The 15,732-nt window shown below is 48.5% G+C and overlaps 1 protein-coding gene across 2 annotated transcripts in view; it reads right to left on the reverse strand.

Moving 5' to 3' along the window:
* The window catches only part of mthfd2l (methylenetetrahydrofolate dehydrogenase (NADP+ dependent) 2 like), a 34,564-nt gene that overhangs the window by 17,736 nt on the left and 1,096 nt on the right, over positions 1 to 15,732 (reverse strand). For both annotated transcript variants that reach the window (XM_055887833.1, XM_055887835.1), the window contains 5 exons: positions 10,902 to 11,024; positions 10,531 to 10,683; positions 9,264 to 9,371; positions 4,570 to 4,662; positions 1,234 to 1,359 (listed from right to left, as the gene is read on the reverse strand). In XM_055887833.1, coding sequence (XP_055743808.1) covers positions 1,234 to 1,359; positions 4,570 to 4,662; positions 9,264 to 9,371; positions 10,531 to 10,683; positions 10,902 to 11,024 — 603 coding nt within the window. The remainder of the gene's footprint in view (positions 1 to 1,233; positions 1,360 to 4,569; positions 4,663 to 9,263; positions 9,372 to 10,530; positions 10,684 to 10,901; positions 11,025 to 15,732) is intronic.

Here is a 15,732-nt window from a genome sequence, read left to right on the forward strand (position 1 = left end):
ACTCTAACCACTAGGCTACTAGTCCAATACTCTAACCACTAGGCTACCTGCCTCCTCTAACCACTAGGCTACCTGCCTCCTCTAATCACTAGGCTACTAGTCCAATACTCTAACCACTAGGCTACTAGTCCAATACTCTAACCACTAGGCTACCTGCCTCCTCTAACCACTAGGCTACCTGCCTCCTCTAACCACTAGGCTACTAGTCCAATACTCTAACCACTAGGCTACCTGCCTCCTCTAACCACTAGGCTACCTGCCTCCTCTAACCACTAGGCTACCTGCCTCCTCTAACCACTAGGCTACCTGCCTCCTCTAACCACTAGGCTACCTGCCTCCTCTAACCACTAGGCTACCTGCCTCCTCTAACCACTAGGCTACCTGCCTCCTCTAACCACTAGGCTACCTGCCTCCTCTAACCACTAGGCTACCTGCCTCCTCTAACCACTAGGCTACCTGCCTCCTCTAACCACTAGGCTACCTGCCTCCTCTAACCACTAGGCTACCTGCCTCCTCTAACCACTAGGCTACCTGCCTCCTCTAACCACTAGGCTACCTGCCTCCTCTAACCACTAGGCTACCTGCCTCCTCTAACCACTAGGCTACCTGCCTCCTCTAACCACTAGGCTACCTGCCTCCTCTAACCACTAGGCTACCTGCCTCCTGTAACCACTAGGCTACCTGCCTCCTCTAACCACTAGGCTACCTGCCTCCTCTAACCACTAGGCTACCTGCCTCCTCTAACCACTAGGCTACCTGCTGGTTACTAGTCCAACACTCTAACCACTAGGCTACCTGCTGGTTACTAGTCCAACACTCTAACCACTAGGCTACCTACTGGTTACTGGTCCAACACTCTAACCACTAGGCTACCTGCTGGTTACTAGTCCAATACTCTAACCACTAGGCTACCTACTGGTTACTAGTCCAACACTCTAACCACTAGGCTACCTGCTGGTTACTAAACCAACACTCTAACCACTAGGCTACCTGCTGGTTACTAAACCAACACTCTAACCACTAGGCTACCTGCTGGTTACTAAACCAACACTCTAACCACTAGGCTACCTGCTGGTTACTAAACCAACACTCTAACCACTAGGCTACCTGCTGGTTACTAAACCAACACTCTAACCACTAGGCTACCTGCTTCCTCTAACCACTAGGCTACCTGCTTCCTCTAACCCTTAGGCTACCTGCCGCCCCGAAAGTGCTTTAAATCCAGTTATGTACCTTCAAAGTCCACGTCTCCGACCAGTCGTAGTTTTCCTGTGGTCCGGTCCTGGACACGGTTAATACCCACGTCGATGACCGCTGCCCCCTCCTTCACCATGTCTACTGTGATCAGCCCAGGCACACCTAGAGGACACACACACAGGAAATGAACACACACACACACACACACACACGAAAGTCGCTAACCGCTAACCGCCACATGTACAGCTAATATTAAACGTTGATCCTGAAACACACACTAGTTCTCTGTAGACATGACACTGGTTGGCATGGCAATCATCAGGCTTACTTCAGTCGTTTTTATCATGTTCACCTGCAGTAATGTTACAGACAAGTGAGAAGGGAAGGAGAGAGGGTGAGAGAGATGAGGAATGCAAAAATCTAAGAAAAAAAATTGAGAAACCTGCCCAACCAAAAACAGAGACCCAGAAAACCTGAGTCTACGCCTTCACTATGGTGAATCACTAAAACAATACAGAAAACCTGAGTCTACGCCTTCACTATGGTGAATCACTAAAACAATACAGAAAACCTGAGTTTACGCCTTCACTATGGTGAATCACTAAAACAATACAGAAAACCTGAGTCTACGCCTTTACTATGGTGAATCACTAAAACAATACAGAAAACCTGAGTCTACACCTTCACTATGGTGAATCACTAAAACAATACAGAAAACCTGAGTCTACACCTTCACTATGGTGAATCACTAAAACAATACAGAAAACCTGAGTCTACGCCTTCACTATGGTGAATCACTAAAACAATATAGAAATACACAACGGAAAAAGAAGGAACAGCACGTCAGAATTCAGCTCAATGTAATTGAAGAAGCCATAGACTCTAACCACTTCTGGGAAAACACACAAAAAAAAAACACAAAGAATTATCTATCCAAAATGGAGATGTATAGGTAAACCACTTCTCCAATCTTTTTGGCTCTATAACAAAGGCTCTATAACAAAGAATAAACAGCAAAAACATATACAGGATCAAATACAAATCTTAGAATCAACTATTAAAGACGACCAGAACCCACTGGATTCTCCAATTACCTTGAATGAACTACAGGACAAAATACAAACCCTCCAACCCAAAAAGGCCTGTGGTGTTGATGGTATCCTAAATTAAATTATAAAATATACAGACCACAAATTCCAAATGGCTATACTTAAACTTTTTAACATCATCCTCAGCTCTGGCATCTTCTCCAATATTTGGAACCAAGGACTGATCACCCCAATCCACAAAAGTGGAGACAACTTTGACCCCAATAACTACCGTGGGATATGCGTCAACAGCAACCTTGTGAAAATCCTCTGCATTATCATTAACAGCAGACTTGTACATTTCCTCAGTGAAAACAATGTACTGAGCAAATGTCAAATTGGCTTTTTACCAAATGATCGTACAACAGACCACGTATTCACCCTGCACACTCTAATTGACAAACAAACACAAAGGCAAAGTCTTCTCATGCTTTGTTGATTTTTTAAAAATCCTTCGACTCAATTTGGCATGAGGGTCTGCCCTACAAATGGATGGAAAGTGGTGTTGGGGGAAAAACATACAACATTATAAAATCCATGTACACAAACAACAAGTGTGCGGTTAAAATAGGCAAAAAGCACACACACATTTCTTCCCACAGGGCCGTGGGGTGAGACAAGGATGCAGCTTAAGCCCCACCCTCTTCAACACACACACACACACACACACACACACACACACACACATATATATATATATCTATATATATCTATATATATATATATATATATATATATATATATATATATATATATATATATATATATATATATATATATATATTAATTGGCGAGGGCACTAGAACAGTCTGCAGCACCCGGCCTCATCCTACTAGAATCTGAAGTCAAATGTCTACTGTTTGCTGATGATCTGGTGCTTCTGTCCCCAACCAAGGAGGGCCTACAGCAGCACCTAGATCTTCTGCACAGATTCTGTCAGACTTGGGCCCTGACAGTAAATCTCAGTAAGGCCTAAATAATGGTGCTCCAAAAAAAGGTCCAGTCGCCAGGACCACAAATACAAATTCCATCTAGACACTGTTGCCCTAGAGCACACAAAAAACTATACAAACCTCGGCCTAAACATCAGCGCCACAAGTAACTTCCACAAAGCTGTGAACGATCTGAGAGACAAGGCAAGAAGGGTCTTCTATGCCATCAAAAGGAACATAAAATTCAACATACCAATTAGGATCTGGCTAAAAATACTTGAATCAGTTATAGAACCCATTGCCCTTTATGGTTGTGAGGTCTGGGGTCCGCTCACCAACCAAGAACTCACAAAATGGGACAAACACCAAATTGAGACTCTGCATGCAGAATTCTGCAAAAATATCCTCTGTGTACAACGTAGAACACCAAATAATGCATGCAGAGCAGAATTAGGCTGATACCCGCTAATTATCAAAATCCAGAAAAGAGCCATTTAATTCTAGAGTCCCCTAAGCAAACTGGCCCTGGGACTCTGTTCACAAACACAAACAGACCCCACAGAGCCCCAGGACAGCAACACAATTAGACCCAACCAAATCACGAGAAAACAAAAAGATAATTACTACACATTGGAAAGAATTAACAAAAAAACAGAGCAAACTAGAATGCTGTTTGGCCCTAAACAGAGAGTACACAGTGGCAGAATACCTGACCCCTGTGACTGACCTAAACTTAAGGAAAGCTTTGACTATGTACAGACTCAGTGAGCCTTGCTATTGAGAAAGGCCGCCGTAGGCAGACCTGGCTCTCAAGAGAAGACAGGCTATGTGCACACTGCCCACAAAATGAGGTGGAAGCTGAGCTGCACTTCCTAACCTCCTGCCAAATGTATGACCATATTAGAGAGACATATTTCCCTCAGATTACACAGACCCACAAAGAATTCGAAAACAAATCCAATTTTGATAAACTCCCATATCTACTGGGTGAAATTCCACAGTGTGCCATCACAGCAGCAAGATTTGTGACCTGTTGCCACAAGAAAAGGGCAACCAGTGAAGAACAAACACCATTGTAAATACAACCCATATTTATGTTGATTTATTTTCCCTTTTGTACTTTAACCATTTGCACATCGTTACAACACTCTCTATATACATAATATGACATTTGTAATGTCTTTATTCTTTTGGAACTTCTGTGAGTGTAATGTTTACTGTTCATTTTTATTGTTTATTTCACTTTTGTATATTATCTAGTTCAATTGCTTTGGCGATGTTAACATATGTTTCCCATGACAATAAAGCCCCTAGAATTGAAAGAGAGAAAGGTGGGGGGGGGGGGGGGGTACCTGCAGCTGCGATGACGATGTCCGCCAGACGGGTCAGTTCCTTCAGCTGCTCTCTGGGGGTGCACCTGTGGGCGATGGTTACCGTGGCATCACCTAGGAGGAGAGGAGAGGGTTTAGGATGTCTGTCTGTGTCTGTCTGTCTGTCAGTCTGCCTGTCAGTCTGTCTGCCAGTCTGCCTGCCTGCCTGTCAGTCTGTCTGCCTGTCTGTCTGTCAGTCTGCCTGCCTGTCAGTCTGCCTGTCAGTCTGCCTGCCTGTCAGTCTGCCTGTCTGTCAGTCTGCCAGTCTGTCTGTCAGTCTGCTTGTCTGTCAGTCTGCTTGTCTGCCAGTCTGTCAGTCTGCCTGCCTGTCAGTCTGTCTGTCAGTCTGCCTGCCTGTCAGTCTGCCTGCCTGTCAGTCTGCCTGCCTGTCAGTCTGCCTGCCTGTCAGTCTGCCTGTCTCTGACATCATAGGATTGAGAATATATAGAAGGAATCCGTTTATTTTTCAGTTTATAAAGACTCCATCAAGTTTGTTTTGTTTTGATACACTAAATAACAAAGAAAACAGGTCTATTAACATTATGGGCTGGAGTGTCATCAACTCATTTCTCTGGTGAACTAACCTCTTACTCCTCTGGTGAACTAACCTCTTCCTCCTCTGGTGAACTAACCTCTTCCTCCTCTGGTGAACGAACCTCTTACTCCTCTGGTGAACTAACCTCTTACTCCTCTGGTGAACTAACCTCTTACTCCTCTGGTGAACTAACCTCTTACTTCTCTGGTGAACTAACCTCTTCCTCCTCTGGTGAACTAACCTCTTCCTCCTCTGGTGAACTAACCTCTTCCTCCTCTGGTGAACTAACCTCTTACTCCTCTGGTGAACTAACCTCTTACTCCTCTGGTGAACTAACCTCTTCCTCCTCTGGTGAACTAACCTCTTCCTCCTCTGGTGAACTAACCTCTTACTCCTCTGGTGAACTAACCTCTTCCTCCTCTGGTGAACTAACCTCTTCCTCCTCTGGTGAACTAACCTCTTCCTCCTCTGGTGAACTAACCTCTTCCTCCTCTGGTGAACTAACCTCTTCCTCCTCTGGTGAACTAACCTCTTACTTCTCTGGTGAACTAACCTCTTACTTCTCTGGTGAACTAACCTCTTCCTCTGTTGTGATGACCGTATATTTCTCTAAGTTACTCTATAAAGCTCCATTGGCTCCAGTAGGCCCAACCTCACCCTGGACCTATCCTAGACACCTTGCCCCAGGCCTGCCAACCTCACCCTGGATCTATCCTAGGCACCTTGCCCCAGGCCAGCCAACCTCACCCTGGATCTATCCTAGGCACCTTGCCCCAGGCCAGCCAACCTCACCCTGGATCTATCCTAGACACCTTGCCCCAGGCCTGCCAACCTCACCCTGGATCTATCCTAGGCATCTTGACCCAGGCCAGCCAACCTCACCCTGGATCTATCCTAGGCACCTTGCCCCAGGCCAGCCAACCTCACCCTGGATCTATCCTAGGCACCTTGCCCCAGGCCAGCCAACCTTACCCTGGATCTATCCTAGGCATCTTGACCCAGGCCTGCCAACCTCACCCTGATCTATCCTAGGCACCTTGCCCCAGGCCAGCCAACCTCACCCTGATCTATCCTAGGCACCTTGACCTAGGCCAGGCATTCCAGAGCAGGGTGGGATCAACAACCAAGCCAAGTCCCAGAACGGGTGTGTGTGTGTCGTGTGTGAGGGAATAAAATCTTACAAAGGCCAGGAATGAGAGACAAGACCCGGCATGGTAAACGGCTTGATTGATACCTGATGTGGTGCGGGTGTGCGTTGTGTGTGAGTGTATATACATGTGAGAGAGGGTGTGTGTGTGTGAGAGGGTGTGTGTGTGTGTGTGAGAGAGAGCGAGAGAGAGAGAGAAGGAGTGTGTGTAAGAGAGAGAGGGAGGGAGTGTGTGTGTGTGAGAGGGAGAGGAGTGTGTGTGTGTGTGTGTGTGTGTGTGTGTGTGTGTGTGTGTGTGTGTGTGTGTGTGTGTGTGTGTGTGTGTGTGTGAGAGGGAGTGTGTGTGTGAGAGAGAGAGAGAGAGAGAGAGAGAGAGAGAGAGAGAGAGAGAGAGAGAGAGGTGTGTGTGTGTGTGTGTGTGAGAGAGAGAGGAGTGTGTGTGCAACTTGTTGAGGAGTCAAAATTAAAGTAAGTTTCTGTCAAAACTAGTAGAAACAGGTTCACAGTTGATAGAAATTCCTCAAGCCTGTGTGTGTGTGTGTGTGTGTGTGTGTGTGTGTGTGTGTGTGTGTGTGTGTGTGTGTGTGTGTGTGTGTGTGTGTGTGTGTGTGTGTGTGTGTGTGTGTGTGTGTGTGTGTACAACAATGATGCTTTCAGTTCTTTGGGTTGTTTCATTTAACAGCTGTCCTAACACAATGTTGCCTCATCACCAGCATGGTGCACCATTCCACTTCCCTCACCCACTTCTTTCTACGACCATATATGGGACGACAGGTCCCCTCTCCTCCACCCTCCTCTCTCTCTCCCTCCTCCCCCCTCTCCTCCATCTTCTCCTTTCTCTCTCCTCTACCTCCCCCTCTCTCTCTCCTCCACCCTGCCCTCTCTCTCCTCCACCCTACCCCCTCTCTATCTCCTTCCCCTCCTCCACCCTCTCCTCTACCCTGCCCTCTCTCTCCTCCACCCTGCCCTCTCTCTCCTCCACCTCTCCTTCCCCTCCTCCACCCTCTCCTCTACCCTGCCCTCTCTCTCCTCCACCCTGCCCTGTCTCTCCTCCACCCTCCCCTCCCTCTCCTCTCCCCCCTCTCTCGCTCTCTCCTCCACCCTGCCCTCTCTCTCCTCCACCCTACCCCCTCTCTATCTCCTTCCCCTCCTCCACCCTCTCCTCTACCCTGCCCTCTCTCTCCTCCACCCTGCCCTCTCTCTCCTCCACCTCTCCTTCCCCTCCTCCACCCTCTCCTCTACCCTGCCCTCTCTCTCCTCCACCTTGCCCTGTCTCTCCTCCACCCTCCCCTCCCTCTCCTCTCCCCCCTCTCTCGCTCTCTCCTCTACCCTGCCCTCTCTCTCCTCTACCCTGCCCTCTCTCTCCTCTACCCTGCCCTCTCTCTCCTCTACCCTGCCCTCTCTCTCCTCTACCCTGCCCTCTCTCTCCTCTACCCTGCCCTCTCTCTCCTCCACCCTGCCCTCTCTCTCCTCCACCCTGCCCTCTCTCTCCTCCACCCTACCCCCTCTCTCTCTCCTCCACCTCTCCTTCCCCTCCTCCACCCTCTCCTCTACCCTGCCCTCTCTCTCCTCCACCTCTCCTTCCCCTCCTCTACCCTGCCCTCTCTCTCCTCCACCCTGCCCTCTCTCCTCCACCCTGCCCTCTCTCTCCTCCACCCTACCCCCTCTCTCTCTCCTCCACCTCTCCTTCCCCTCCTCCACCCTCTCCTCTACCCTGCCCTCTCTCTCCTCCACCTCTCCTTCCCCTCCTCTACCCTGCCCTCTCTCTCCTCCACCCTGCCCTCTCTCCTCCACCCTGCCCTCTCTCTCCTCCACCCTACCCCCTCTCTCTCTCCTCCACCTCTCCTTCCCCTCCTCCACCCCCCCTCCACCCTCCCTCTCTCTCCTCCACCTCTCTCTATCTACCCTCCCCTCCACCCTGCACTCTCTCTCCTCTACCCTCCTCTCTCTCTTCCACCCTCCCCTCCTCCACCGTTCTCTCTCCCCCTCCACCCTCCCTCTCTCTCTCCTCCACCTCTCTCTCTCTACCCTCCCCTCTCTCCCCTCCACCCTCCCCTCTCTCTCCTCCACCCTCCCCTATCTCTCTCACTCCTCTACCCTCGCCTCTCTCTCCTCCACTCTCCCCTATCTCTCTCACTCCTCCACCCTCCTTACTTCCAAGAATGTGTACCAGCGTTGCGACAGTTCTTGTTTGAACAATAGGTGCAGAGATATTTATTTTATTAATTTATTTTATTAATCATTTCCTTCCCTTGAAGCCCTTTTGTAATAAACAGCTTCATGGAGCTGAGTGGAGCTGAAGGGTGGGACTAATAACAAGATAAACAATGTAGGGCATACGGGATCTGTGAAATGTGTATAGGTGCGGAGCTATTGTGAAATAGCACAGTTACAAGTGGAAATCAAACTGGATGGACAACAGAAATAGAGGAAGGACTAAGAACAAACAAGAGAGAACTATTATAAAGTAGACTGTGTCTGTAAAATGTGTATAAGATGTATAAATTGAAGGTAAAAACAGAAATGTTTATCAGTTTACTCCAATTGGGGGATCGGTGGTAGGGTTTGCGGGGAATAATAATAAAGGTATACTCTTTAAAAAAAGTATGTATGTCTATGTAGGTATGTGTATGTATATATGTGTATATGTATGCATACGTGAATGGATATATATATTTACCCCCCAAAATATGGGGGATTGGAAATGATGCAGACAATTACATTGGAAGCAACATTCTTTCCGCAATATTAAGCTGATCCACCCCCCCCCAAAAATAAATAAATAAATAAATCAATATAAAAAAAAATAATAATAATAAACAGCTTTATAATGGGGAAAACCGCGGTGGTGCAACATCAATGTACGTACACAAAACACTCCAAGGTGGTGTACATTAAATATACTGTTCCTTGCAAATTACCCATATTACAGAGTCTTACACACACACACACACACACACACACACACACACACACACACACACAGTGTCGTACCTCCAGGGCGTTGGTGGTTGCGGTCTGTGTGAAGCAACATGGCGATGGGCAAGCCTACATTCTTAGAGCGTCCCGCCACCAACACGTTCTTCCCCACTGTCTCGATACCTGCAGACACAGACATGTCAATCACCGGCATCTTTTCCTTACAGTCTCTATACCTAGACACAAAGTTTATTTTAAGTGAGTATCCTATTCCTATTCCTATTCCTACATTTTATTTTTTTAATTCAATCCCTAACTGGCTTCAAAAAACAGAGCTAGCAAAGTATTTTTCTATCATTTTAAAAGTGAATAAAAACATACAAGCATTTCGCTACACCCGTAATAACATCTGCTAAATATGTGTAAGTGACCAATAAAATGTGATTTGATTTACTAGACAGTTCAGGTGTAGTAAAAGGTGATGATTGCCACCTAGTGGATAAACCAGGGTATGACAGCTGGGCAGACAGTCCTTCAGAGTCAACACCACTACTTTCACAGCAACTCTTCCCTCCTCTTCAGTTTAGATGAGTTTTTAAAGGGTTACTGGGTATCTGCTTGTACAGGCCTGGGCAACTCCAGTCCTCGGGGGTGTGATTGGAGGCAGGTGTGTTAGCTGGGGCTGGGGTAAAAGTGTGACACCAATAATCAACTTTCTATTTTATTTATTTAACTAGGCAAGTCAGTTAAGAATTTTTTTATAACTAAATTCTTAATTCAACTAATCATGATCTTCAGTTTAGAATGCTATTAGTTTAAATCCGCTGATTTTGCTCGGGTTGTGGGGAAAATGTAACACCAATCAGGCCCCCGAGGAATGAAAATGCACAGGCCTGTGCTAACAGATACCCATAGACTTCCAGTCACTGCGCTAACGCTAGTTAGCATTGGCTCGGAAATCTACCTCTTAACTTCCTTCATACTGGACACAGGGAAACAAAACCTGTATCCATGAGTTTATCTGACTGGGTGGAAGTAGATAAAAGAGATACTCCCAAAGTATCCGATTAAGCCACTAGTTCACAGCAACCCTTCCCTCTTTAAAAATTGGCTTTACCCTTTTTCACATTCACACTTCTTCACATGTCAATAAACTACATTACTGAGAGAACATAGTAACCTGATGATCTCCCATACAGCAGCAGAGTGGCTGTGTGTGTGTGTGTGTGTGTGTGTGTGTGTGTGTGTGTGTGTGTGTGTGTGTGTGTGTGTGTGTGTGTGTGTGTGTGTGTGTGTGTGTGTGTGTGTGTGTGTGTGTGTGTGTGTGTGTGTGTGTGTGTACCTGCTCTTCTGATGATCTCCCATACAGCAGCAGGTGTAGCAGGCACCATAGACGTCTGGCCCAGACACAGCTTCCCTATGTTGACGATATGGAACCCATCCACGTCCTTCTCCGGAGCTATGGCGTTACACACAGCACGTTCCTTGATGTGCCCTAATCATGACAGGAAATAGATGACCTCTCGTATAGCGGTCAGAGTGTAGCTGTTTCCGTGCACAGTGTGTGTGTGTGTGTGTGTGTGTGTGTGTGTGTGTGTGTGTGTGTGTGTGTGTGTGTGTGTGTGTGTGTGTGTGTGTGTGTTTGTGTGTGTGTGTGTGTGTGTGTGTGTGTGTGTGTGTGTGTGTGTGTGTGTGTGTGTGTGTGTGTGTTACCTGGTAGAGGTAGTTGTACCAGCAGGCCTGAGACCTTCCAGTCTCTGTTCATCTTGTCTATCAGCTCCAGTAGTTCATCCTGAGAGACAGAGGTAGGTTTCACCACCGTGTCACTAGAGATACCTGGAGAGAGAAACACACATTACAGTCAAAAAGTAGAGCCATTAAAAAAAAAAATTATATATATTTTTTTTTAAATAAATACAGTAGATAAAAAAAGGACAATTAGGCACTTATAAAGAAACGTCTCTGTTGAAAAACAAGGTGGCAGGCATTTACATTATTGCCGTGTTCATGTGCTAGTCGGAACTAGGAAACTCTGAAATTTCCCACTTGCTAACTGGTTCAACGCGGCATGTATAGAACTAAAACCAGTTAGCAAGTTTATAGTTTCCTAGATCCGACTGGCACGTGAACACGGCATATTGTTGCCTGATGAAAAACTATCTTAATGTAGACCGTTAACATTTTGGCTGGACAGCTGACAAAAAATATCACCCCTAATGCTGTTTCATAACCCACAGTAAAGATCACCCCTAATGTTTCATAACCCACAGTAAAGACCACCCCTAATGTTTCATAACCCACAGTAAAGACCACCCCTAATGTTTAATAACCCACAGTAAAGACCACCCCTAATGTTTCATAACCCACAGTAAAGACCACCCCTAATGTTTCATAACCCACAGTAAAGACCACCCCTAATGTTGTTTCATAACCCACAGTAAAGACCACCCCTAATGTCGTTTCATAACCCACAGTAAAGACCACCCCTAATGTCATTTCATAACCCACAGTAAAGACCACCCCTAATGTTTCATAACCCACAGTAAAGACCACCCCTAATGTTTCATAACCCACAGTAAAGACCACCCCTAATGTTGTTTCATAACCCACAGTAAAGACCACCCCTAATGTTTCATAACCCACAGTAAAGACCACCCCTAATGTTTCATAACCCACAGTAAAGACCACCCCTAATGTCGTTTCATAACCCACAGTAAAGACCACCCCTAATGTTTTATAACCCACAGTAAAGACCACCCCTAATGTTTCATAACCCACAGTAAAGACCACCCCTAATGTTGTTTTATAACCCACAGTAAAGACCACCCCTAATGTAATTTCATAACCCACAGTAAAGACCACCCCTAATGTCGTTTCATAACCCACAGTAAAGACCACCCCTAATGTTTCATAACCCACAGTAAAGACCACCCATAATGTCGTTTCATAACCCACAGTAAAGACCACCCCTAATGTAATTTCATAACCCACAGTAAAGACCACCCCTAATGTTGTTTCATAACCCACAGTAAAGACCACCCCTAATGTAATTTCATAACCCACAGTAAAGACCACCCCCAATGTTTCATAACCCACAGTAAAGACCACCCCTAATGTTGTTTCATAACCCACAGTAAAGACCACCCCTAATGTTGTTTCATAACCCACAGTAAAGACCACCCCCAATGTTTCATAACCCACAGTAAAGACCACCCATAATGTTGTTTCATAACCCACAGTAAAGACCACCCATAATGTTGTTTCATAACCCACAGTAAAGACCACCCCTAATGTTTCATAACCCACAGTAAAGACCACCCCTAATGTTGTTTCATAACCCACAGTAAAGACCACCCTTAATGTAATTTCATAACCCACAGTAAAGACCACCCCCAATGCTTCATAACCCACAGTAAAGACCACCCCTAATGTTGTTTTATAACCCACAGTAAAGACCACCCCTAATGTTACATAACCCACAGTAAAGACCACCCCTAATGTTGTTTCATGACCCACAGTAAAGACCACCCCTAATGTTGTTTTATAACCCACAGTAAAGACCACCCCTAATGTTTCATAACCCACAGTAAAGACCACCCCTAATGTTGTTTTATAACCCACAGTAAAGACCACCCCTAATGTTGTTTCATGACCCACAGTAAAGACCACCCCTAATGTTGTTTTATAACCCACAGTAAAGACCACCCCTAATGTTGTTTCATAACCCACAGTAAAGACCACCCCTAATGTAATTTCATAAACCAGTATAATGTCTGAGAAATACTGCTGCAGCATAACACTGCTGCCCCCACACTGCTGCCCCCACGCTGCTGCCCCCACATTGATGCCCCCACACTGCTGCCCCCACGCTGCTGCCCCCACACTGCTGCCCCCACATTGATGCCCCCACGCTGCTGCCCCCACATTGATGCCCCCACGCTGCTGCCCCCACATTGATGCCCCCACACTGCTGCCCCCACACTGCTGCCCCCACATTGATGCCCCCACATTGATGCCCCCACGCTGCTGCCCCCACGCTGCTGCCCCCACGCTGCTGCCCCCACGCTGCTGCCCCCACGCTGCTGCCCCCACGCTGCTGCCCCCACATTGATGCCCCCACACTGCTGCCCCCACATTGATGCCCCCACACTGCTGCCCCCACATTGTTGCCCCCACATTGATGCCCCCACATTGATGCCCCCACACTGCTGCCCCCACATTGATGCCCCCACGCTGCTGCCCCCACGCTGCTGCCCCCACGCTGCTGCCCCCACGCTGCTGCCCCCACGCTGCGGCCCCCATGCTGCGGCCCCCACGCTGCTGCCCCCACGCTGCGGCCCCCACACTGCTGCCCCCACACTGCTGCCCCCACACTGCTGCCCCCACATTGATGCCCCCACATTGATGCCCCCACATTGATGCCCCCACGCTGCTGCCCCCACACTGCTGCCCCCACGCTGCTGCCCCCACGCTGCTGCCCCCACGCTGCTGCCCCCACATTGATGCCCCCACACTGCTGCCCCCACATTGATGCCCCCACACTGCTGCCCCCACATTGTTGCCCCCACATTGATGCCCCCACATTGATGCCCCCACACTGCTGCCCCCACATTGATGCCCCCACGCTGCTGCCCCCACGCTGCTGCCCCCACGCTGCTGCCCCCACGCTGCTGCCCCCATGCTGCGGCCCCCACCCTGCTGCCCCCATGCTGCTGCCCCCACGCTGCTGCCCCCACGCTGCTGCCCCCACGCTGCTGCCCCCACACTGCTGCCCCCACACTGCTGCCCCCACATTGATGCCCCCATGCTGCTGCCCCCACGCTGCTGCCCCCACACTGCTGCCCCCACATTGATGCCCCCACGCTGCTGCCCCCACGCTGCTGCCCCCACACTGCTGCCCCCACATTGATGCCCCCACGCTGCTGCCCCCACGCTGCTGCCCCCACACTGCTGCCCCCACACTGCTGCCCCCACATTGATGCCCCCACGCTGCTGCCCCCACATTGATGCCCCCACGCTGCTGCCCCCACATTGATGCCCCCACATTGATGCCCCCACACTGCTGCCCCCACATTGATGCCCCCACGCTGCTGCCCCCACACTGCTGCAGCATAACACTGCAGCCCCCACGCTGCTGCCCCCACATTGATGCCCCCACACTGCTGCCCCCACACTGCTGCCCCCACATTGATGCCCCCACGCTGCTGCCCCCACACTGCTGCCCCCACATTGATGCCCCCACATTGATGCCCCCACACTGCTGCCCCCACACTGCTGCCCCCACATTGATGCCCCCACACTGCTGCCCCCACATTGATGCCCCCACACTGCTGCCCCCACACTGCTGCCCCCACGCTGCTGCAGCATATGTAATAATAGGTAATAAAAAAGTGTAGTGAAACATTAAAAAGGTAGGACACCCATGGCTTTACACTTATCAATAATGTCACCAAGGACACCATGTCACCAAGGACACCATGTCACCAAGGACACCAAGCCACCAAGGGCACCATGTCACCAAGCGCACCATGTCACCAAGGGTACCATGTCACCAAGGGCACCATGCACATGGTTAGCTATGAACAGACACATTGTAATCAAAAAATGCATTAATAAATCAACCCCAGATACTTGTACTGACAACATGTATTATGTCAGGACAACAGGAGAAGATAAAATGTGTTACACGACCTGCTGAGTTCCTATAGTGGAAGGCCCTGCTGAGTTCCTATAGCAGAAGGCCCTGCTGAGTTCCTATAGCAGAAGGCCCTGCTGAGTTCCTATAGCAGAAGGCCCTGCTGAGTTCCTATAGCAGAAGGCCCTGCTGAGTTCCTATAGCAGAAGGCCCTGCTGAGTTCCTATAGCGGAAGGACCTGAGTTCCTATAGCAGAAGGCCCTGCTGAGTTCCTATAGCAGAAGGCCCTGCTGAGTTCCTATAGCGGAAGGACCTGAGTTCCTATAGCGGAAGGATCTGCTGAGTTCCTATAGCGAAAGGCCCTGCTGAGTTCCTATAGCAGAAGGCCCTGCTGAGTTCCTATAGCAGAAGGCCCTGCTGAGTTCCTATAGTGGAAGGCCCTGCTGAGTTCCTATAGTGGAAGGCCCTGCTGAGTTCCTATAGTGGAAGGCCCTGCTGAGTTCCTATAGTGGAAGGCCCTGCTGAGTTCCTATAGTGGAAGGCCCTGCTGAGTTCCTATAGCAGAAGGCCCTGCTGAGTTCCTATAACAGAAGGCCCTGCTGAGTTCCTATAGTGGAAGGCCCTGCTGAGTTCCTATAGTGGAAGGCCCTGCTGAGTTCCTATAGTGGAAGGCCCTGCTGAGTTCCTATAGCGGAAGGACCTGAGTTCCTATAGCGGAAGGCCCTGCTGAGTTCATATAGCGGACTAACTTAGTTGTCTACATTGATATTCAGTTTTTAATTGTTCACACCAGTTATAAACAATATGTAACATTTCTTGAAGCTCATCTTCAGTTTCAGAAATCAATACAATTCCATCTACATATAAAAGAACGGACACTCGTTCATTGTTTAGACAGACAACTTTTCC

The sequence above is a fragment of the Salvelinus fontinalis genome, chromosome 28 (assembly GCF_029448725.1).
Source record: "Salvelinus fontinalis isolate EN_2023a chromosome 28, ASM2944872v1, whole genome shotgun sequence".
In the NCBI taxonomy this organism is placed as follows: Eukaryota; Metazoa; Chordata; class Actinopteri; order Salmoniformes; family Salmonidae; genus Salvelinus; species Salvelinus fontinalis.